The sequence below is a fragment of the Trachemys scripta genome, chromosome 5 (assembly GCF_013100865.1).
Source record: "Trachemys scripta elegans isolate TJP31775 chromosome 5, CAS_Tse_1.0, whole genome shotgun sequence".
NCBI classification, from domain to species: Eukaryota; Metazoa; Chordata; order Testudines; family Emydidae; genus Trachemys; species Trachemys scripta.
Window position 1 is genome coordinate 39761872 of NC_048302.1, and position 23237 is coordinate 39785108.

A 23237-nucleotide genomic window follows, 5' to 3' on the forward strand; every position below is an offset into this window, starting at 1 on the left:
AAAACTGTTCACTGTTGGTTACTAAGAGTTGTGATCTCTGATATTAAATCCTTAGGATTTAGGAACAGGAAGGGTTTGTGAGGTAGAGAAGAATAAGTTAGTGTTTTGTGAATGAAAAGTATGTTTGAATTATTGAGAGCTTTGTAGACTCTCATTACTGTACTTAGAAATGCTTTTGAATAACATCCAGCAGGATGTGATTTGTAGTGCATTTTCTTACAAAATGTGCCTGCAGTATACTTGATTAAATCCTCCACAAAAGCTTAACACTTCAGTTAGTTGTGGTTAACCATACTGTGTCATATAGGCTGTGAACAGCTCTACATCAAAGTAAAGTTGGGAATCAGCAGATTTAGACAACAAGGTGCTGAGATTTGGCTTTATTTCCTATTTAAGTTACTCCTGGGGGAATTCTGCACCAAAAAATTAAAAATTCTGCACAAAATAACACAATATAGTCACACTAGTTTCAATTATTTTGGTAATTTGTTTCAAAATACCTGTCAGTAAGTATTTCTGCAACAATACAGACCAAAAAAAAAATAAAAAGATTCAGGAAATGTTTTTTTGACAAATAGATTCTTTACTAAGCATATTAATATAGAACTTTGAATAATTCATTTAAACTACAATACAGAAACATATTTCACCCAGCCCTCAGAAGCAGTGCAAAAGCTTGGGGGAGGCAAAGGCAAAGAGGGAGCTGTGGGAGAGGAAAGGAGCCTGGGGGTGAACCTGGAAGGGTATTGGGTGTGGGTGGGAGAAGTAAGGAACAGGTTTTTTTTTGGGGTGGGGAAGGGAAGGGATTGTTATGGTGTTGGGGAGTTTCCCCCATGCAGACCTTGGCTGACCCTGAGCCTCTCCCATTCAGTCACGCACATCTGCCCTTGTCCCCGTGTGTCCCTGAACCCGCTGTCTGCATGTAGCCCTGGAGCCCCCCTCCCGTTCAGCCCCTGGCTCAATGCTGTCATCCCATTTGCTCCTGAGCCTGCGCCCTAGTCTGTCCCTCCCTCCAGCCCTTCTGAACCCCAGTCTGTAACCCCCGCAGCAGCCCCATGTGTCCCACTCTCCCTCCTACCCTGGCTCCATGGGCAGGTTGCTGTAATTAATGCAGTTGGCTGCTAGTTATTATTGCCAGTCAGATGGCTGTTCTGGTGCCACAGCAGCATCTGGTGGGTGAAAGGCCAAACTGTAACATTCTTGGGCAGAATCTATTTTCTGGGGGGAAAGAATTTTGCACCAGACATGAATTGTGTGTGCGCGCAGTGGTGCAGAATTCCCTCAGGAGTCTTAGGTATTCTGTGTGACGGTATATGTTTGAAGGAGCTACTAAAATCTAAATAAGACTTTTGAATGGTATGTTGATATATGAAAACTTAGGATCCATGAGGCCAAAATGTTTTGTGTTGGGGGCCGAGAATTGATTAAAAGAAAATAAAACACACACACACACACACACACACACACACACACACACACACACACACACACACACACACACCAGGAGCTCTCAAACTGGGGGTTGGGACCCCTGAGGGGGTCGTGAGCTGTCAGCCTCCACCCCAAATCCTGCTTTGCCTCCAACGTTTATTATTATGTTAAATATATAAAGAAGTGTTTTTAATTTATAAAGGCGGTCGCACTCAGTGGCTTGCTATGTGAAAGGGGTCACCAGTACAAAAGTTTAGGAACCATTGGACTATAGACTAGTACAGTTTAGTGAAGACTCAGAAAAGTACTTCCCAGTGCTCTGAATTAGTTTAGTAGGCTTGTTTGCATATTAGGATTCAACACAGGAAAGCAAATATCTCCCTTACAACAAAATGTTTCTGGTTTGTTTTCTTTGTGCAGCAATATTATTGGGTGCAAGTTTTCCATTGCTTTCTGATTTCAGGATAATCTAGCCTCCTTCCCCTCTTTTCAAGTAGATGCCAGTATGAAACTGAATATCAGCAATTGTACACCTGTGAAATCATGGCTCCATTGGGTTAATCCCTTTGTTTACTGAACACTATACTATATTAAATTTGCAATTTTCATATCATATGAAAAATAATTAAAATGATTTTGTAGAAATGTAAGTAATGAACACAATGAAAGCTAATTTTAGACGTGCTTTTAGAGTCAAAGAAACACTGGATATTGTTAATCTTTCATAATTACTTTTCTTAAATAGTTGTGTAAAAATTTTCAAATACTTATTCATTGTATTAATTTTTATGTGAGAATTTCAGGATCTTATCTTTAAATGGTTATAAAAATGCAGCTTAGTGATGGAATTCATGTACAATATGTTAAAAAAACCCTAGATATATAGTTGGAGTGCCACTCGGGGCGGGGGGAAGGGGGCAGAAAACACAATAATGGGAATCTTCTCTTGAAGTTGTAGTATTCAAGGAATATATTAGTCATTTATAAACTCAAAGTAGTAATTGTTTCGTACTGTTTTAGATTGTTAAACAGGGTCTCACAGCTAATGCTTTGCTGGACAGAGGCATGCAGCTTACAGGATCAACATCCAAGTGAGTAAAAGATTGCATTATAGCAGAGATCCCCAAACTGGGGGAGGGAGGGAGCACCATCCAGCTCCACCCCTGCTGCTGGCCCCTGGGGCCATGGCTGCCAGCCCTGCACCTGGGGCCGTGGCTGCTGGCCCCCTGCCTAGACTCTGCTCCCAGCCTTGGCCCCCTTACTCCATCCACATCCCTCCCCTCCTGGAGCCGCAGCCCCACTCCTGGCCCCAGCTTGGGGAAAAAGGGGGGCATGGACAGGAGTAAGGGGGAGGGCAAGGTAAAAAGTTTGGGGACCACTACATTATAGTGTTGGTATGGCTTTAAATGAGAGGTGACTGAGTTTGTGTAATACTTCAACTGTTGCAGCTCTTGCTAGCCTTATTAAAATCAGGCTGGTATCAGCAGCATTTTTGTTACATATCTATTTTAGAATGACGTATCATGTCTTATTTAAAGGCTTTTCTGTGTTGCTCGTCACCAAAATATATGAGCACCTCACAAACATTAAAGGATTGCCCCTGTGTAGGGAAATAATATTCCCATTTTACATATTGTGAACTACGACTTGCCAAGGTACCACAGGAAGCCTGTGGCAGAACCAAAAGTAGAATTTGGCTATTGAGACTAAAACATTAGACTGGGACTCTCAAGACCATCCTTTCTGCAACATGTTGTTATAAAAATTCCATTAATGTTGAGAATTGCCATGACAAATATTGTTTTAACCCTGACTTAACCAATGTTAACCAAGTAATACCGGGGAAGAAGAATTTCAGCGAACTGAGAGGCCAGTTTTGCAATCTTTGAATTGGGGAATGCTTACTTGCATGCATAGTTCTAGCATATGTACATAGGTACTTTTCACATTTGAGGTTCTTATACATAGCCTATTAAATATGTAGTCTGTTGTGCTTACTTTGAAAAGTATCTGTGTCTTGAAGAGTCTCCTCATCCCCAGAGAATCTTCTGTTTAAATAAATAGAAGATTTGTTTAGTGTTGAATCTCCAACCCAAGGCTCTGATTCTTTTGGAGTAGCTGTCATACCAAACTATAGGATTAGAAAATATAATGTTAACTATAATTTTTATAATGCCTATTTTGAAAATCTAAATAATGAGTTTCTATTTGACATGTTTAGTACACCCTATACGCCTTTGGAAAAGAAAACAATGGATAATACAGATGATGAAACAATCACAGAGGAATGGACCCTGGATCATCCGGTCTCCCAGACTAGAACAACAGCAATAGTGGAAGTAAAAGGAACTGTAGATGTTGTTCTTACTCCTCTGGTAGCAGAAGCTTTAGACAGGTATTTTATTTTCATTTACTTTAAGATAAATGTTTAAAATTGCTAGATACTAGAAGATCAATTGCTAAAATAAAAACTTTTTGGATAGACTAATTGTATGTAGGCTTTGGAAAAAGAGCTGATTTTATATAATGCATAGAATAGCAGCTGATGTCCTGCTCTTATTTCCCTCCCCCCTCCCCCCAAACTGCCAATTTATGTAATTTCACTTGTCTAACAGGAGAGCTAGAAAAAATTTTATATTTTAGTGACTTATGACCTGCTCTGACCCCTTGTTGGGAATTAATTTTTCTTTTGTGAACTGATTTTTTTTTCTCCTATAGGTATATAGAAGCAATGGTACATTGTGCTAGCACTCAACACCCAGCAGCAATTGTGGATGATCTACATTATAAGGTCCTCAGAGAAGCTGTACAGAACAGCAAAACAACCTTTTCAGAGAATGTAAGGGTACTACAAAACTGCAGGATGTTTTGGGGGAGCAGAAGCTTGTATATTTTTATTAGATTGGGTGGGATGAAACACAACAAATAACATTATAAATGTCTTTATTTCAGATTAAATTTTTATCTTATCCTATAGTTAAGGATGCATGCACATTTGTTATAACCAAATGTTCTCCTTCAAGTGATTGAGTACATACATATTCCACTCCAGGTGTCTGCATGCCCAGTGCACTTGAGTCAAAGATTTTTAGCTAGCACTGTCCATTGTGGAGGTGCATGCACCCTGCATGTGCTTGTGCTGCCATTAATGGCATAAAGGATGGAGTCACCCAACTTCTCCCTTACTTCCTCCTTAGCACCTGTGACTATGAGTTGGAACTCCGGTATTACCTGGAGCTCTCATGGTCTTTTATTTGTTTAATATGTAGATAGTTCATAGTGTGTGTTTGCTGTTGTGTAAATAGATAATAAGATTTTAGTGTTTACTTTTCTTGTTTCTTGAGCAGGGAATTTCTGTTGTTTTCTGGAGGTGAACTAGAATGCCACTTTAAAATGTAAAAATTGCCCTTCCTGTTGTTGTGACCCTTAGTGATGGTCATACACGTTGCCTGATATGTTAAGGCAAAGGGCATCTAATGGACAGATGGTCATCTGCAGGTCTTTCTGGGATGCAGAAATCTCATGAGATACTTCTGAGTAGGGTGACCAGCTGTCCCGATATAGGCAATCTATTACACCCTTCCCCCATCTTAATTTTTCATGCTTGCTATCTGGTCACCCTACTCCTGAGGGAGTACCTCATGGAAAAATCCATGGATCTAAATCTGGAGCTGAATGGACAAAGAACTCATCATCCCCCAGTGCTCTGGCTGGTCCTCTGGCTACCTCCTGTCCCTCAAGAGACAAAAACTTGTGAAGGCACACAGGGAGCAAAGGCATCACTCTTCTTACCTGGGGCCATCTTCCAGCTCTCGGGAGGAGGAGACTGAGTCAAGACCCAAAAGGGGCTCCTCAGGCTCTCACAAGAACTCAAATAATAGGATTTTGGCTGATAAGGGCTCTCCTAAGTTCTCTGGTACTGAGGTTAAAAGACCTCAAGAGTGCCACTCCCCACTAATGTCAAGTCTGGTGCCAACGTCATCAGTGCTGTAGAGATTGTACGCTCCATTGCAACTCCAGTGCTGATGGCACCAGAGCCAATGATATTGATGTCAATGCCCTAGACATCGGCATGGGTAGTACCCCGTGACAGACATCTCAGCTGTGAGTACCATCGAGCCTGCTGGATGCTTCTGTTCAGAAGAATTCAATCTTGAGCGCGAGGCACATGTGCATCTACAGTGGGATCCATGATGACAACATCTCAAGGATCCACAGTTACAGAACAGTTATTTACTCAATAGCATAGCAGAAAAATCTATATGATTGTACTATATTTGAGAAAGTGTGACATTAATTAATATAATTTAGTACAATACATATAAGGCTGGATCTTTGGCTGCTGTAAATTTGACATAGCTCTGCTGGTGATTGGGTCAATATTCTTCCAACAGATTTTTTTAGTGGAATGTATACTGGCAATACATAATTTATCACAGTTAATGTTTTAGAATACTTCCAGAAAGTTGTGCTTTGTGATTGTGGGGTAGGGTTCTGCTGAAATGAAGCCATAAAAGCACATCTATCTTTTTATGAGAGGAGAAAGGCAGGCCATCTGATATCTTACAAAATTGTCCCTACCTTCCTGTCAGTCTTTTGAAACTAATTGTACAATTCTCCTCTTCCACAACTAGGGATTCTTTCTATCCTTGCTGATGATTTCTTATATTTTTAATTTACCTTGTGACCTCTCCTAGGGGTCCCCTATCAAAACAACTAATCTTTTAGATCAAAGGAACTCTTTGGAGTTCATTTTGGATCAGTTGAAATTTATGTGCTGAGCGGCACAACCCTTTTTAGCACACTCAGACTCTGATGATCCAGAAATCATGACACCATAGGTTGGAATCAAACCTGAGTCTATTGCATTGTAATGCCTCTGAGCCAATATTTAAAAAATATTTTGATAGGTTTCAATTAGTGTAAATTACTAACTGGTACCACATTTTTTTAAGTTATCTTCCAAACAGGATGTTAGAGGAACAAAAACAGAGAACCCAGCTACAGGAACAACAAACCAAGGCCAGGCACAGACTAATCTTTCACTTAAGCAAGATAATGTGAAAATTAAAGGTCTTCAGGCCAATGTTACCATACCCAAGGTAATAATTTTCTGTGCATATGTGTAGTCTCACATGACAGGAGTTCACAAGCTAGCCTTAGTATGTATTCTTTTGACTTTTTGAAAAGCTTACCTCTAGCTGTGATAAATGACTGTCATATTTCATTAAGGATTATAAATTTTTGTCAGTCTGCTCAATCAAAGTAAAATAGTTATGCAAATTAAGTATAAAATTAAAGTTTTTAACCAGTGCAATGCTATCTGACTGAACTTGTGTTCAAACTCTGTAAAAGGTTTAGATATGATTAGATTATTTCACTCTCTTGAATTTCATTTTTACTAGAAATGGTATAGATTATATCAGATGAGAAACCTTTGATATATAGTTCTTTTTTTTTTTTTTTAAGGGGCATTTTTTAAAAAAACTGTCTTTATTCTTTGTGGGAATTTTGTGTTTAGGTAAACTTGTGTTTATTGCAAGCATCGGTTGAAGAAACCTCAGGCATTGCTTCTGGCAAAACTGTGACTCATGTTTCCTTAGTAGCTTTGTGTTTTGATAGAATTGCTACACAAGTTCGTATGAACAGGTAAGAACAAAGCATTTAATAATTCATAACTCTTAATATCTTGCAGATCAGGAGAATCTGAAAAAATTGCTCTGGCTGAGCCTTTTCTTGTCACTGGATTTCTAAATATAAATTAGTTTTTAAAAGAGGTGGGGAAGAGCACTTTGGAATCTTTAAAGCCTTAATCCTTCAATTACACAGGTTTAACTCTTAGTGATGTCAGGAGGGAATTGTACTTATGTCATTGAGGGGAGAATTAAATCTTTGTTAGTTTTCTTAATCAACTTTTATTAGTTTTTGTGAACAAAGAATTCTTAGTTCTGGTGTGCTTACTTTATTTTAAATTGGCATAAAACTAAAAGAAACCTGGTAAATAATTGTCTTCGAGATTTTTATATTTATTTTTCCCTTTTCACTTAAAAGGGGTGTGATTGAAGAGACTTCAAACAATGCAGATACTGGGAGGAATTCAGTAACATTTGATCGGTACATCCATGCCAGTAAAATGCAGCCTCAGTCTTCTGGCTCACTGAGATCAAATACTGGAGCAGAAAAAGGAAAAGAAATTGCTGCCAAACTGAACATTCATCGTGTTCATGGACAGCTTAGAGGCCTTGATGCAACAGGTTGGCTTATTCATAAGTGTGGAAACAATTTTTTTTTTGGAGGCATCAACTGTGATTGTCTATTTAAGATTGAGTCAGATTTCAGTTTTTCTACTCCTAGCTTTTGACTGAAATTATCAATTTGAACTGCTTTCCAAATAATGGCAGCTGGTTCTATCTTTTGTTTAAAATGCAATACCCATTAGTGAGTATATTTTTTCCATTGTCATTTTCAATGGAGAGGGGAGGCAAAGTTTCACAAATGCCTCTCACTGTTATTTGATTAACTTCAAGCATCCCTTTGGTGACAGAGTTTCGCCAGCATACATCAGTTCTGTCACATGATGCTTAGGATAACTTCTCTAATTATTTTTTTTTGTACAAGTCGTGGGGTCTGACTCAGACTTCAGAGAAAGTAATATAACAAATTTAAAATAGTCTGTGTTGAGTTTGTTTTCTTAGTGATCAATGGAACTAATTATACGCATTACACACTTACAACATGGGCGGAGGCATACATTCTAGCCACTGAATAAACCTTGAATTTGTACTGAAGATATATTTTGAAAATACCCTCAAAATATAGTGGACTCAAGCAAGTGCCTTTATAAAAACAAAACATTTTTTTATATGCCATAAAGTTTCCCTTTTATCTAAGAGAACCATATCAATATCACTGTATTTCATTTGTCATTTGATATCATGAATGTATTCATTTGGAATGTGCTGTAACAAGATTTTTCCTTAGGGCTAAAGTATCTCAGAAGCTGTAACCAGTCACAGGTCAATTTTTGAAAACCAGCCACAAACTTTTCTTTATATAGCATCGTATTTTTGCTAACAGTACCTTAACATCATTAAGATTGGAAATATATTTGGGCTTAAATTTAATTTTGCAATCCTTGTTGCGTTGTTTTCTTCTCCAGGTTCGTTCAGAGTGAATGTAGGTGATGGAAGATGTGGTGAAAGAGAAACACTATTTTAAAATGTTATGAGCAATGCTTAATGAGTAGTTGTTTGTTTATTTTTTTTTTGCAGCAGTTCCAAATGTTAAGATCACTTCTTTCAATCTTTCCTTTTTGTGCATAGTCATTTTTTAAAAATGATTGATTTGTACCACCACCCCCCATCCAAACAAACCCTCTTTAATTTTGGAAAAATGCGCTGTCGCTATAAAAATGCGCTATATCCATATAAATTCTTTGTCATCATCTGTATAAAAAGAAGTAAATTACTTGTTTTTACAGACATTGGGACTTGTGCAATAACAGCGATTCCTTTTGAGAAGTCAAAAGTTCTTTTTACTTTGGAAGAGTTGGATGAGTTTACTTTTGTAGATGAAACTGATCAGCAAGCTGTTCCAGATGTAACTCGAATAGGTCCCAGCCAAGAGAGGTGGGGCTGGATAATGTTTGAATGTGGAATTGAAAATTTAACAATAAAAGGTACAGCTACAGTATTGCAATACTACATGATCAATATTATTTACTATTATTGTAATTAATTAATGAAATGCTCTGTTAGGCGTTCCAAGTTTCTAATCTTCATTTTTAATTTAATTTAAAAAGTTACTTAATGTAGGTGGTATTGAATAGTTTACATTTTATGTGAATATACATACTTTACACAATGGATTCTCTAATAGGTAAGCTTGTATAGTTACCTATATAATTAGCTCAGAATGACATGTACTAGTGCAGAGTAACTTTTTAAAGGTTAAAATGTTAGCTTTATTTCAGCCTTAATGATATTTAGGGAGTTTTGTCTATAACATTGAGTTTGTAAAGATAGAAATTGGTAATATAAGTAGTCCTTTGGGCCATGATCCTACAATCAGACCCACAGTAGGGGTCTGCTTGTAGGATTGGAGCCTTGTTTTCCAGAGGGAAGCTCACTCTTATAAAAGAAATAGTCTAAATGTGTTCTGCATCTGAATTGTTCTCTTCAGTAGATTGTGTGTTTAATAGGGTTACCATATTTTGTGCCTCCGAAAGGAGGACACTCCACAGGGCCCCGGCCCCGCCCCCAGCCCAGCCCCGCCCCTTCCCCCCGCCCCAACTCCGCCCCTTCCCCAAAGTCTCCGCCCCCTTCCCTGCTTCCCGCAAACATTTGATTCGTGGGAAGCCTGAAGCAGGTAAGGGGGGGTGTGGGGGGAGGAGGCGCGGCCCAGGCTGGCCGCCCCGGCGTTTCCAGCCTGGGTCGGCTCGAGCCCTGGGGTGCCGGCCCCGGGCCTGGTCGAGCATCCCCGGCCCGCCCAGCACTGCCGGTGCCCGGCCCCCAGGCCCCCGGCCGAGCACCCCCGGCACCGCACCGCCAGTCCCCAGCCCGGCCCTCGGCACCGCACCGCTGTCCCGGCCCCCGGGCCCCCGGCTGAGCACCCCCGGTCCTCGGCACCGCATCGCCGGTCCCCAGCCCGGCCCTCGGCACCGCACCGCTGTCCCGGCCCCCGGCACCGCCAGCCCGTCCCCGGAGCCCCCGGCCCGGCCCCGCTCCGCCGTCCCGGCCCCCGGGCCCCCGAGCCCCCGGCACCGCACAGCCGGCCCGGCCCCCGAGCACCCACACGGCCGGCCCTGCATGTCCCGATTTTCCCGGACATGTCTGGCTTTTTGGGATTTCCCCCCGGACGGGGATTTGGAGCCCAAAAAGCCGGACATGTCCGGGAAAATCCGGACGTATGTTAACCCTGGTGTTTAATGTTTCAGTTAGATAGAGGGCATACAAAATTGCTTTGAGGAGATATAAACTTTTCCAAAAATAGGTATTAAACTTACTTGTATCTAAATATATGTGCACAAGGATTAACCAAAGTATGCAGCAAAGTATTTGTGAAAGTAAGAGGAGTTACAAATATTTTGCATGGGACTTGGGAGTGGAAAATTGACAAAATTCACTATTTTTAAAAGTTTGTGAAAATAAAATAAATGGAACAAACCAAGAGTTTTGTAAACAAATTACTCTAATTTTGTATTTAAAGGTGGAAGACAATCTGGAGCTGTTTTATATAGTACTTTTGGAGTCATGGGTAAATCTAATGCCACGGAGAGGGGTGGATTGCTTGCATCCAACAATTCTTCAGATTCTCCAACTGGTAGTGGTTATAATACTGATGTGTCTGATGATAATCTTCCTTGTGATAGAAGTCCCTCTTCGGACATAAATGGAAATTCAGTGTCCGATGAACAGGTGGGTGCATGCCCTTTTAAATTATTCAGATTGGTACTTGTCTCAGGGTTGACTTCTTTTTTAGCAATTGCTAATGATAGTGCAGAATTATTTTTAGTAGCAGTTTAATAACTTCTGTACTTACTTTGAATTCAAAGTATCTACTTACATAGTTAAAATTGCAGTTTTCTGAAGGATGCATCAAAATATGAGCTTGGGAGACAGTGTGAGGCATGTGTGTTTTTTATTCTTTTTCTCTAGTTAAATGTCATATGCAATTTTATTTTTTGACAGACAGTACATAATATGCTTTTCTGTTAAGCACTTGTTGCCCTCTGAAAACAATTGACCTCTTAACCTTTACCTCTTTTTTGTGTAGGATGAAGGAGTTGAATCTGATGATCTGAAAAAAGATCTTCCTCTAATGCCTCCCCCACCTGACTCCTGCAGTATGAAGCTGACAATCAAAGAAATTTGGTTTAGTTTTGCAGCTCCCACTAATGTGCGCTCTCCTGCCCATAAATTTTCAAGGTATACTTCCTTAGACTTAAAAGAAATAAAAGGAGCTGCTCTGTATATTATTGGTATATTCTGGTATATTCTGTGTGCAGCCTCCTTAGTAATTGCTGCTGCTTCTATTATTGGATAATGACAAAACTTTGGGATGTAGATAGATCAGACCAAATCAGTGTCACTGTACTAGGCAACTGCCCGTATAACTGTCATCATTATATAGAGATATATCTAGTTATCTTTTTTAAAAGGGATTAAAAATGACTAAATAGTGAACATGACATAGGAAAAGTGTAGGAAAGAGTAATATTTTCAGAAGTGCTTAAAATTCCATTTTCTAAAGGGATTTAGGCAATTAAGAGCCTAAGGCTTGACTACTCGAGGAAGCTAGTGTGGGATAAGCAAGGGTGTGAAGTTAGAGCACATGAACTACTCTGCATTAACACCGCCATGAGCACACTCTTAGTACACACTAAGAGTGTCTTTGTGCACCGTAGCTTAATATACTTCCAAAGTGTATTAAGTTAAAGCAAACGAAGACACACTTAATGTGTAGTAAGTGTGTCCACGAGGGGAGCTAGTGTGTGGAGTGGATGGCGTGCACTAGCTACTGTGAGCTTTTTGCCTTTGTAGAGACAAGCTTTTGATGTCATTGAAACCGGGACTTGAGTTCCTAAGTCACTTTTGAAAATATTCAGGAAAATATTATATTTGCACTGGTAATCACTGAAAAAGCTGGAAATACCAAAGTTGAAGTTGCACATAGTCTCGGGTATAAAATGGTTTTTGACCAGTTTAAGGATAAATTTTATCCCATCTTGACCTTTTATTGTAACGTGTACTTTTTTTAAATTTATTCTGAGGCAGTGAAATGGTTTGAGGGAAGTTTGTTTGAGAGAGAGGAGGGAGGTGTTACATTTTCTTTCCCCTTTCCATCTGTCAAAACTACTTGTACACCCTTGCATGACTCCCATTCCTGTGACCTGTTTTTCACTTTGAAAACCCGGTTACCCTATGCCAGGAAGGAGGGAGAAGAGTAAGAGAGCCTGTAGCAGGAGTGAGAGAAGGGTATTAGTGAGTGTGTTTCTGGCATTTAGAGCCACATATTTAAGTTTGCACCAGTTTTAAATATGAATAATATTGTTCTGTATAGCTTAACATTTTCAAGCCTATAAAGATTTTTTTGTTTCATTTTATAACTATCTAGTTATGTAATATCCAACTCAAACTAATGCATATGGAAACATTACTGATAATTAGTGCTGAACTTGAATTCTGTCTTTTAATATTTAATTTTTCTTCAAATAGGCAACTGAACCTACTGAGCACTGCAACTCCTGCTGTTGGTGCGTGGCTTGTTCCCATTGATCAACTGAAGTCTTCATTAAACAGATTAGAAACTGAAGGAACTCTAAGGATTTGTGCTGTCATGGGCTGCATAATGACAGAGGCATTAGAGGTTGGTGACTCACTGAAAAATAAGGTCAACAGACTTAAAATAAGCACAAGCAACATACCTTCCTTTGGTGTCTGTCTTCTTTAGTGATTTACTTGTAACTGAAATCCAGTGCTTGTTGAACTGGCCACAGATTTCACCCCTTGTGATTTGGATGCAGAACCTAAACTTCCATGGGAAAAGTTTCTAGCTGGTATGTCTGAGAAGAAAACCTTGGTGATTGTGAACAAAATGGCCCTGATTCTCCTCTCACTTTGATGTTAATAAATAGTGTCTCCAGTTGAAGTCAGTGGAGTTACACCATTGTAAAGTAATGGGAAATGAGGAGAATTAAGCCCCATACTAATTGATTTGGTGTCTGCAACAGTGCCTTTGGGAATGTGTGAACTATCCAGTGAATCTTTGTGGGCTACAAACTGAAACCTAATGAAAACAATGAATTCTTGCACATGATTTATGTTGTGTCCAGACAGTGTATTGATCTGTATTTGTTGAATATAGCCAAAGATTTTTTTGGATTGGGGGTGTGGGATGGAAAGGAGTGAACTACTTGCTGGAGCACGGAACTAAACATTTAAAATTGCTCTCACTGCCTTTTCCTTGCTCCCTCCTACCCATCACCCTCCATATTTTTTAAAAAGGTATTTTCTTGGGTGCCAAAAGCCCCATATGACCTTACCCAGCTGTCAAAATCTTCATTTTTTTACTGGACAACTTCTGTAAAGTTTAATTAATAGCATACAAAATTCTATGGCAAAGTAAATATTGAAAATATTGGCTTATACAGCTGAAAAACATTCAAAATTTGAGATTTGATTTGAGTTCAACACCCAAATGAACATCACAAGACATACTGTACCAGCGGTATTAATTTAATATTTAATCCAGTAAAAATTATTTTCAATTTACTTGATGATGCAGAAATGTCATTTTCCTGACAAATTCATAATTTAGCTGCAGAAATTGGGGGACTTGATGCAGAATTTAGGTTAACGTGTTGTAGAATACACATGACCCTGATTTTATGCCATAAACTTTCTTTTCTTCTGTTTCATTAAATCAGTCTCACTGGTGGAAAGGTTTTTCAAGGCTTCCTTGTCTGCTATTGCAAGACCTGGCAGGTTAATGCTTGTTACAGTTGCCTATCCCTTTACCTTAAGTGTCATCACATCCTTAAAACTTGAATAAAAAATTTTATACTGCAGGAAACAATGTATAGTATTAGGGTGACTTCTTCTAGAATTAAATGGTTAGTAAATAATTAATTTGTTCAGTTCTTAGGAGGAATTATTAATTTCTGTAATCCATATCAGAAGTTCTAAAATGCAATGTGGTCTCTTATTGTATTTTTTTTTTCACAGTATAGTATAGCAGATAGTCTGCTCTGTTAATGGAGATGGACATATAAATATTTCTAGGTAGATTTTCTTTAAATCTTCTGCAACAATGTGGTATCATTAGAGTTTGACATCACACTGTAAAACAGACTGTAAAAGCCTGTAGCTCCTGGTATCACATTCTGGGATGCAATCCAGACCAATAAGGTTGTATCACTGCCTGCCTGTAATCCTGAATGCCATAAATGCTCTGCTGCTGTGGCCAACAGCCTGGACACTGACAGTCAACAGACAAGCGTGCACTGAATGTCTGTGTGCTAAGCAGCTCTGACTAAGCAACTGTTTCCAGCAGTGTGCTTGTTACACCCTAGCCACACTCTGATATACACCAGCTTTGAGTACACCTGGCAAGATGACCCCAACACCCCCCGACCCAAATTTTCCCCAAACTGTGTGCTCTGCAAGGTTCACCCCTTAACCATTCAGAGGAATAATACAGTTTGTTTGCTCCTCTAAAGAGACAAAATGCTCATCTTATCACTTTAACTGGAGTTAGCAATTTCTTTGATTCAAATTCTGCACTGGGTTGGTTTAGACTGAAAATAACACAAGTTTATTAACGAAAGGAGATAGGATTTTAAGTGAATTCAAGTATAAATGATAGTGTTTAGAAATAAAAGGGAAAGATGCTTTCTAATGGCTAAAACTTAACACAACAAGCTACAGCCTTTGTTCCAGGTAGTTTCCTTACCAGTCTACCTTCCAGCAAGATGGCTGACCACCCTTCTGGTCAGGATTTCCCACAAAGTCCAAAGTGCTCAGTTCCTTAATCATCTTAGGTGAATGGTAACTTAGGGTTCTTTGCCCCTCTCTTTTGTAATCCAGTGAACCTTTGAAATGGATTATTCTGAAGATTACCTCTCAAAGTAAAGTTCTTACAAGCTGTGAGGAAGGATTCATGGAGTCTTCTGGTGGAAATTCCATGTTGGTTTCTTCACCATCTGGTGTTTGCTAAGATGCAAATGAATGGATCTGTTCCTCAATTCTCCTCCCCGTACTGTATTCCTGAGTGGTTATCTTCTCCCCTTGTTAGCTTGATGGTTTTTAAGTAAATACATTCTCATTATCTCTTAATGTATCTTGGAGGAACCATCAAGGTGGCAGAACTACATACCTTCGTCTGAAGTTATCCCAACCTAGCCCTGCCTAGCAGACACACTTTAAGAACGTAATTTCCAATTGGTTTGTAATTTGGAATTTGTTCTCCGTACATATACCAGACAATAATATTAGTGATTGATATTTTATATGACACTTTTAAAATACAGGTTTTGGCATTAGTGTGTTGCAATACACTCAACTGGTCAGACCAGCTGAAACTCAGTACCAGATACCAGAGAGACAAGATGGGTGAGATAATGTCTTTTATTGGACCAACTTTTGATGGTGAAAGAGACAAGCTTTCAAGCTACACAGAGCTCTTTAACAGGTCTTTGTAGCTAGAAAGCTTGTCTTTTTCACCAACAAAAGTTGGTCCAATAAAAGATATTACCTCATCCATCTTATGTTTCTAATATTCCTGGGACCAATATGGCTACAACAACATTGCAAACAACAGTACCAGATACAAGTGAGCTCCTTGCTCTCTTACATAAGGATGCTGTTAGCTCACACAGAGGTTTATAATATGCATGCATTTTTATATGTATTTACTATAGGGAAAATATATACATGTATAAATATTTATTTCAGAATAAAAGTATGCACTTCCCTTTGAGAAGCAAATACAACAGACTGACTAAAGTGGCTCGTTTCCTACAAGAAAATCCTTCCTGTTTGCTGTGTAATATACTGCATCACTACCTTCATCAGGCAAATTATTCCATCATTGAGGATGCTACCATGGTGAGTTATCCTTTAAAGAAGTAAATAATAGTGTGTACATAATAGTTTTACAATATTGAGGTTATTACAGTTTAGCATGTAAGCCTAGTACAGACTGCAGGTGTCTTAATGTAGATAACTGTATAAAAACATTAAAGTGCTTATTAGTTACTATTATATACGGCTTGAATTTTTTTAGACTACCATTTCTACATTATAGATTAATTGTTTATAGTCTGTTATTTTGCTATTTTATTTATAAATTTTGGGAGACACCATAAATTTAACATGTGGATTTAACCTCCCTCCCTCCAATAATTTATTGGCCTTTCTATGTCATGTTTCAGTTTTCTTTAAACATTTCCATTTTTGGACATGGAAGCTGCAGAAATATAAACTCTTGAGAAGCTTTTATTCAAGGTCATGTCTGCATGATCAGAAAATGCTTTGTAACACTGATCTTTTTCAATTTATGTTAAGATGCTATTGTGTGTGTCTGTATTTTTAGAGTGATGGTCTTCCTGCATTAGTGACTTTAAAGAAAGGTCTAGTTGCACTTGCTAGGCAGTGGATGAAATTCATTGTTGTGACACCAGCTTTCAAAGGAGTTAGCTTACACAGACCAGCTCAACCGTTGAAACCACAAACAACTGCACACCCTGAGCATGAGGATGGAGTTGGATTAGACAATGGAGGTGGCCTTCAGAGTGACACAAGTGCTGATGGAGCAGAGTTTGAGTTTGATGCAGGTATATTGGTGTTGCAGTTATGCTCTATACAAATGATGTGGGAACAAATAATACTTTTTAGACAACTTTTGTGGTAAAATAGCATAATAACTATGTTTATCTTTTAAGGCTATGTCTGCACTACCTAACAGTGGCACAGCTGTACCGCTGCAGTTGCACTGCAGTAAGGTCTCCCATGTAGCCACTCTATGACGGCGGGAGAGAGTTCTTCTACCAGCATAATTAAACCACTCCCAACAAGCAGCAGTAGCTATGTCGGCGGGAGAGTGTCTCCTGCCGACGTAGCGCTATCCACACCAGCACTTTTGTTGGTGAAACTTATGTTGGTCAGGGGTGTGTTTTTTTTCACACCCCTGACTGACAAAAGTTTTACACAAAAGTGCTAGTGCAGACAAAGCCTAATGCTATGGCATCTGATGCTAAAACTCTCTAAATCTGTGGTACTAGCTCAGTCCTCACTTCATCTCAGTGAACTTTGTTTTAACTAGAACTGGGGTTGCCACCTGTCTTGAAAAATTGACATCTGATTTTCTTCCTTGCTCACCCTTATTTGATAACATAAAATACTTCCGCTTAATTAGTTGCCTTGTGTGCATTTAACTTGTATTATGTGCTGTCTCTGACATTGTAGACTTATGTCATGCATTTGAATGGTTGTAGCTGTGTGTCTGTCTTCAATAGGTATTTTCCATGTGTAACAGTTGCGGGGCTCACCCCTGCGTGCCTCCTGCTGGTTGTCTCAGGGAATTATCTCTTTCCAGCACAGAGTGTCCTCTGCAGGCCGGTGCCCCGCAGCTGCTGGCCCCCGTGTCCCTCCGGACCCCGGTGCCCTTTGTCTTTGGGGTGCTGCCCCCTGGCAATACCCCCACAGTCTCAGGGTCTCCCCATCCAGGGGAATCCCCAGCTCCCTATCCCCACCTTGCCTCAGCCTATGGGCTACTGCCAGTCACCATCTAGCCCCTGGGGCCGACTGCAGTCTGTATAAGCCAGTCATCATAGGCAAGGGAGGTTTTGACCTACTGCCTTTTCCTGCAACCCAGTACCTCCAGGGGCCTTGTACAAGGCCCTGCTGCCTGAGGAGTTGCCGGCCCGGAGCTCCCCAGCTCCTCGGGCCTTTCCCCAGCCCTGCTTCGCTCCAGTGCTTTAGCACTCAGGCAGCTAGGTCCATCTCCCTCCTCAGCTAGAGGGAGACTGCTTGCTCCTGGCCCACTGCCCTCTTAATAAGGGCCAGCTGGCCCTTATAAGCCAGCTACATCTGTGGCTGCTTTCCCAATCAGCTCAGCTTTCAGAGCTGCAGCCCTCTCCAGGGCTGCCTTTACTACTGCAGCCCTCCCCAGGGCTGCTTGTACCCTTCCAGGGCCGGAGTGGGGTGACCACCCTGCTACATCGTGACATAAAATTTTAAAATCTGTATTAGTGTAGTTTTAAAACATGCTTGACAACTGCATTATACTCTTGTATAAATGCTAGCTGGCACATGCTTGGGGTTTTGTTATTTTAGATTTTGCTTAGATCAGTCTCTCTGCCGTCTGTGTGCCAAAATGCAAAAGCATGGATGTGTACACGATGGTTTGGGAATAAGCGTACATAATAATAGATACTCTTGGACTTGTTTAACATGTAGTTAATTTGTACAATTGTTAAATGGTTCAGCTACAGTCAGTGAACACACAATGCTCCTAGAAGGAACAGCTAACCGTCCTCCACCTGCTGGAGTTTCTTCTGGGCCTGTAACTGGGGCTGAGATCATGAGGAAATTATCCAAGACCCATACTCACAGTGATTCTGCCCTGAAAATAAAGGTAAGTTTATACTGTAACTTGGAAGATATGGGGGGAGAGAAGTGTTTTGTTTGCAATTTATTTTAAATTTGATTTTATGTCCCCAAAATAATTTTCACCTGGATTAAATACTAACCAATATAATGCATACTATGGGCTGGTCTACACTTAGTCCGGACTTCGGACTAAGGTACGCAAATTCAGCTACGTTAATAACGTAGCTGAATTCGAAGTACCTTACTCCGGACTTACCGCGGTCCAGACGCGGCCGGAAGTCTCCCCCCGTCGACGCCGCGTACTCCTCTCGGCGAGCTGGAGTACCGGCGTCGATTGTGAGCACTTCCGGGATCGATCCCAGAACATCGATGGCGTGCCTCCGGACCAGCCGGTAAGTGAAGACTAGGCCTATGCAATTGAGCCATGTTCATTATACTGTAGAAAAGAGTTACATTATTTAATCACTGTAGTTTTCTTCTCTCCTCCCCTTTTCTTCCCCCCCTCCCGCCAGCAGTTAACTCTAGGTCCCCACTTTCAAAAACAGACCATTAAATTGTGGATTCCAAAATGTATGGGTGCACACGAGTAATATTTAGGATAAAATATGTGGTTGTGTGCACAATTTGGAAATTTTTGGCTAGAACGTGCAATTTAGGAATATGATATATCAAGTCTGCTGTCACTGATGGTATTATACTGCAGAACCCTATCACATTTTCTGCAAATAAATAATCTGGATATTCTTAGAAAGAGTTCCTCCTTGATTTTGGTTCCAGTGATGGTATTAGCTAAAAGCAACTCTTGTTCTGAGGATAATAGTAAAAAGTTTGTTCTCATGGTACTCTGATTGTAGCCTCAATGCTAGTATTGTCTTCTAACTTTAACAGTAGTAAGAGTTCTCCACATGATTATTGCGACAAATCACCCTTAAACTAATGGGATATATTTTTGTAGATGGACTCTGATTGTGGATATCCCTTTTCCATAAATGATTTCATCTTACCTCCCACAAACTGATGGTTTATGAAAATATATATATATATATTTATATATATATAAACAAACAAACAAAATTAAGTTTTAAAGAACGTGGAGAATTCAAACTCCCCACCCACAAATGTTCTAAGTTAACCCCCATTGTCACAGAAGCTCTGGCAGTGAAGAAGGAGAGGTCTGTGTTACTACTGTGAACAGGTTAAGCCATATGCACAGTGGCATAGTAATGGTAGCATAGAGAGTGTTCTTCATGGTGGTTCTTTGAGTAGTGTCTCTAAGGGTGTTCCACCTCAGGTGCACATAAACCTTCAATTGGAGATTTTTGGAAACAGTGCTCCATGGTGCTGGAGTTCGCTCCCTCCCCTTCTTGTCTTTCAGTCAGCCAGCATTGCAATCGCCAGTTCTCTCCTCCTCCCTGCCCCCCAGTCTTTTTTTTTTTTTTTTTTTTTTTGAGGACCCCATAAGTGGTGTGCTGGGAGGAAGGGCTCATTCGCTGATTGTCCACCAGCTAAACCTAGTTTCTGATACACGGCTTTTGGTTCACTGGTTTCCAGTTCTGTATTTCTCTTGTTTACCAAAAATAATCTTAACACAGTCCTTGAATTATATCAGCAGGCCTTTTTGTTTGCACTAGTTTGGTCTTTCTCGTTTTTGCACCTTTTCTTGTCAGCATTTGTTATAAGTTATTGTGACATTTTTATGAATTTTCGCTTAATTTTACAGTTGAGCTCACAATTAGGGTAAATTTGTAGGCCCCATTATTACAACACCGCTATTTGTCCTCCTTCCTTTCTGCTCCGGAGTTTCATCTTATGGAACTTCGGAGTAAAGAAGGAACTGAGGGAGGTTCATCTATGCAGCTCTATATTGCCTTGGTAAGGAGTACGAGGATATCTGGAGCATATATATGGACTGAATGGGCACAGCTATTGAAAATCTCTGATCACAGATGCATGGGGCACATACACACCTGAAATTCAGCACTCATAGTGAAACACATCTCGAATAACTCTAGTATTGCACAGGCTGACTAACATCTCCTGCTGTGATTTGAGTTACTTTGCGAACATAGCATTGATGTGGAACTTTTTATCTTAAAAGTAATGTACAAACCTGAATTAAAAGTTACCTTTCTGATGTATGGTAAAGCTATGATATGTTATATAATTAACTTTCTGGTCTCAACTGTTACAAGATCTCATGCATTAGGTCCAGTTATGGACACGAGGAATGTGATTTTAGGCATCATTACCTAATGATTCCAATTTTGATAAAGTGTGATTCAGTAATAGTAAAGCGTGCCTGCTTTGGGAAACTATTCTACAAATGGTTTTTAGAAAAGTAATTCTAAGGGGAAAAAGTCTTAATTTTACTTTTAATTAATTTAATTAATTTAATTAATTTTACTGTTTGGGTAAAGTTCTGGAGATTCTTTAAACCACCTGTTTATGCTTCAGCACCTTAGACAGCATGAAGCTTTTTTTAATGATGCTTTTGCAACAAAAATGATGCTTCTAGGCCTGCATTTTTCCAGATTGACTATTAGAAACAAATATAATTGCAGTTTAGATGGGTATTCAGCAGTTTTTGCTGTGTCTTCCACAAACTTCCTTTAGTTAAATTCAACATTGGTTACCTACCCATGATTCCAGGTGCTAAAAGTTTACATACTTTGCTTTTTAATTAAGGTGTCTCACACACAAAATCATAGCACTTTTTTCATCTTTGGAGGGCAGTATAACTAAGAATTCTACACAACACGCTTGTGAGGTGGGGCAAGTGCAAATTGTGGAAAGAGGGAAAGAGGATGTAACTTGTCTAAGACTGCCAAAAGAGTTAGTATCAGAGCCAGATTATGATCCCTGAGTTTCTGGATTCTGGTCTTGTGTTCAGGCTTAATAAAGTGTTCATAGCACTTAATAATTACTTTATTTTGATTTTGTTATATGTACATAGATTACTTAGCATTTAGTGTTTTGTGTTTTGTGTGTGAAAGGGTATACATCCTTACCAATCCTTGAGCTATACTAGTGGGGACACAGCCACGGATTCACCAGTGCATGTTGGCCGTTCTGGAATGCCAGTCAAGGAAAGTCCTAGAAAGGAGAGCCTACTCAGCTATCTTACTGGAAGTTTTCCTAGTTTGCATAATCTTCTTGAAGGGACTCCTCAAAGAAGTACTACAGCAGTTAAAAGTAGTTCTTTAACAAGAACAGGTACTGTACATGCTATGTCTTTGGATTTTTTCAGCTTAATTTATGAATCATCAAAAAAGAAGCAATGCTTTCCCAAAGGTGTTAGGATATTTATCTTCTGACTTTCTAAAGAAGCAGTAAGGTTATTAAAGCAGTGCCTAGTGGTGACTGCTATATTTTAGTCCTCCCACCCCCCATATCTTTACATTCTTATAACGTTATGAAAAAATAGAATTTTGAACTGAAATTTTGCATGTCTGGTCTCTTTCCAAGAATGGTATTTTCTGTGTGTGTGTGTGTGTGTGTGTGTGTGTGTGTGTGTGTGTGTGTGTGTGTGTGTGTGTGTTGCTGCTCACCTTCTTGCCTTCTGTCCCTCCCCGTCAGTCAGCTGCTCTGTTTCTTTTTTGCTCGCTTGGGGCTTGTCTACACTACCACTTAAGCAACATAACTTATATTGACTTAAGGGTGTGAAAAAGCCACCCCCTGAGCGACGTAAATTACATGGACTTAAAGTGGTGTCTACACCATGCTATGTCAGTGGGAGAGCCTCTCATTGATGTGGAGTAATGATGCTGATGGGAGAGCGTTCTCCCATCGGCATAGTGCATCTTCACCAGACACGCTACAGCGGGCTCAGCTGCATTGATGCAGCTGTGCTGATGGACTGCGGTAGTGTAGATTAGCCCTTGTTCTCTCCTCCTTTGTCTCTGCTGCCTCTACATAGTGTCTCTGTCACCAGGAATGGCTGATCTGAAGGGGAGCTGAACACATATGTTGTTTAGCAACTTGGTGATTTTTAAGAAATCTGCCTACATGAGCACCTCACAAAATGAAGATCTCAGTTTTAAATGCTAACACTTTCCTTTAGCTCTGCATTAAAAAAAAATGCCCAAAGCCAAAAAGCAAAATAAATATGTAAAAATGCATCATTAAAGTTGTTAATTTTAAAGTAAGAGTCTGGAAGTACATAACATTAATTCTCACTGCACATCCTGTAATTTGAAAATTAGTATCAAAACGTATACTATAAATCTGTGGTTTCAGTGGAAAAGCAGAAATAAAAAAATTAAAACAATACCGTACTGAGCAGGGCTTTGGAGCAGAGCGTGGAGCAGCTCCAGAGCAGTGCAGCTGCAGGTTTCTACCTGGAACTGGAGCGGAGCCGGAGCACAGCTCCAAAGCCCTGGTACTGAGAAGATTAACTTTGTATTTCCTGACCCTCTGCTTGTTACCATTCCTGTTGTTTTTATGGTAGCAGTTGGAGGCTCTGAACAGGACTGAGGCCTTCATGTACTAGGTGCTTTACAGTAGTAAGATCTTGTAAGGTCTTCATGTTGCTTGTCTTTGATCACGCCTACTCTGAAGTATGGAAGGTTGGGGGAGAAGATGACAACCAAATAATTACAATTTTTTAAAAAAAGCTTTAATTTTATATATTCTTACTAGTGTGTGCGTGTGTGTGTACACACAGCATTTTGGAATGAGCCTTCAAGCCCATTTTGA

At 39.8% G+C, this 23237-nt stretch overlaps 1 protein-coding gene across 1 annotated transcript in view; it reads left to right on the forward strand.

Moving 5' to 3' along the window:
* The window catches only part of KIAA1109 (KIAA1109 ortholog), a 244747-nt gene that overhangs the window by 122521 nt on the left and 98989 nt on the right, over positions 1–23237 (forward strand). Inside the window, exons 29-42 of the mRNA XM_034771463.1 lie at positions 2452–2522; positions 3653–3826; positions 4150–4270; positions 6387–6533; positions 6953–7080; positions 7483–7685; positions 8912–9109; positions 10639–10847; positions 11206–11357; positions 12648–12798; positions 15885–16037; positions 16525–16765; positions 18419–18567; positions 21536–21755. Of these exons, the coding sequence (XP_034627354.1) occupies positions 2452–2522; positions 3653–3826; positions 4150–4270; positions 6387–6533; positions 6953–7080; positions 7483–7685; positions 8912–9109; positions 10639–10847; positions 11206–11357; positions 12648–12798; positions 15885–16037; positions 16525–16765; positions 18419–18567; positions 21536–21755 (2317 nt within the window). The remainder of the gene's footprint in view (positions 1–2451; positions 2523–3652; positions 3827–4149; positions 4271–6386; positions 6534–6952; positions 7081–7482; positions 7686–8911; positions 9110–10638; positions 10848–11205; positions 11358–12647; positions 12799–15884; positions 16038–16524; positions 16766–18418; positions 18568–21535; positions 21756–23237) is intronic.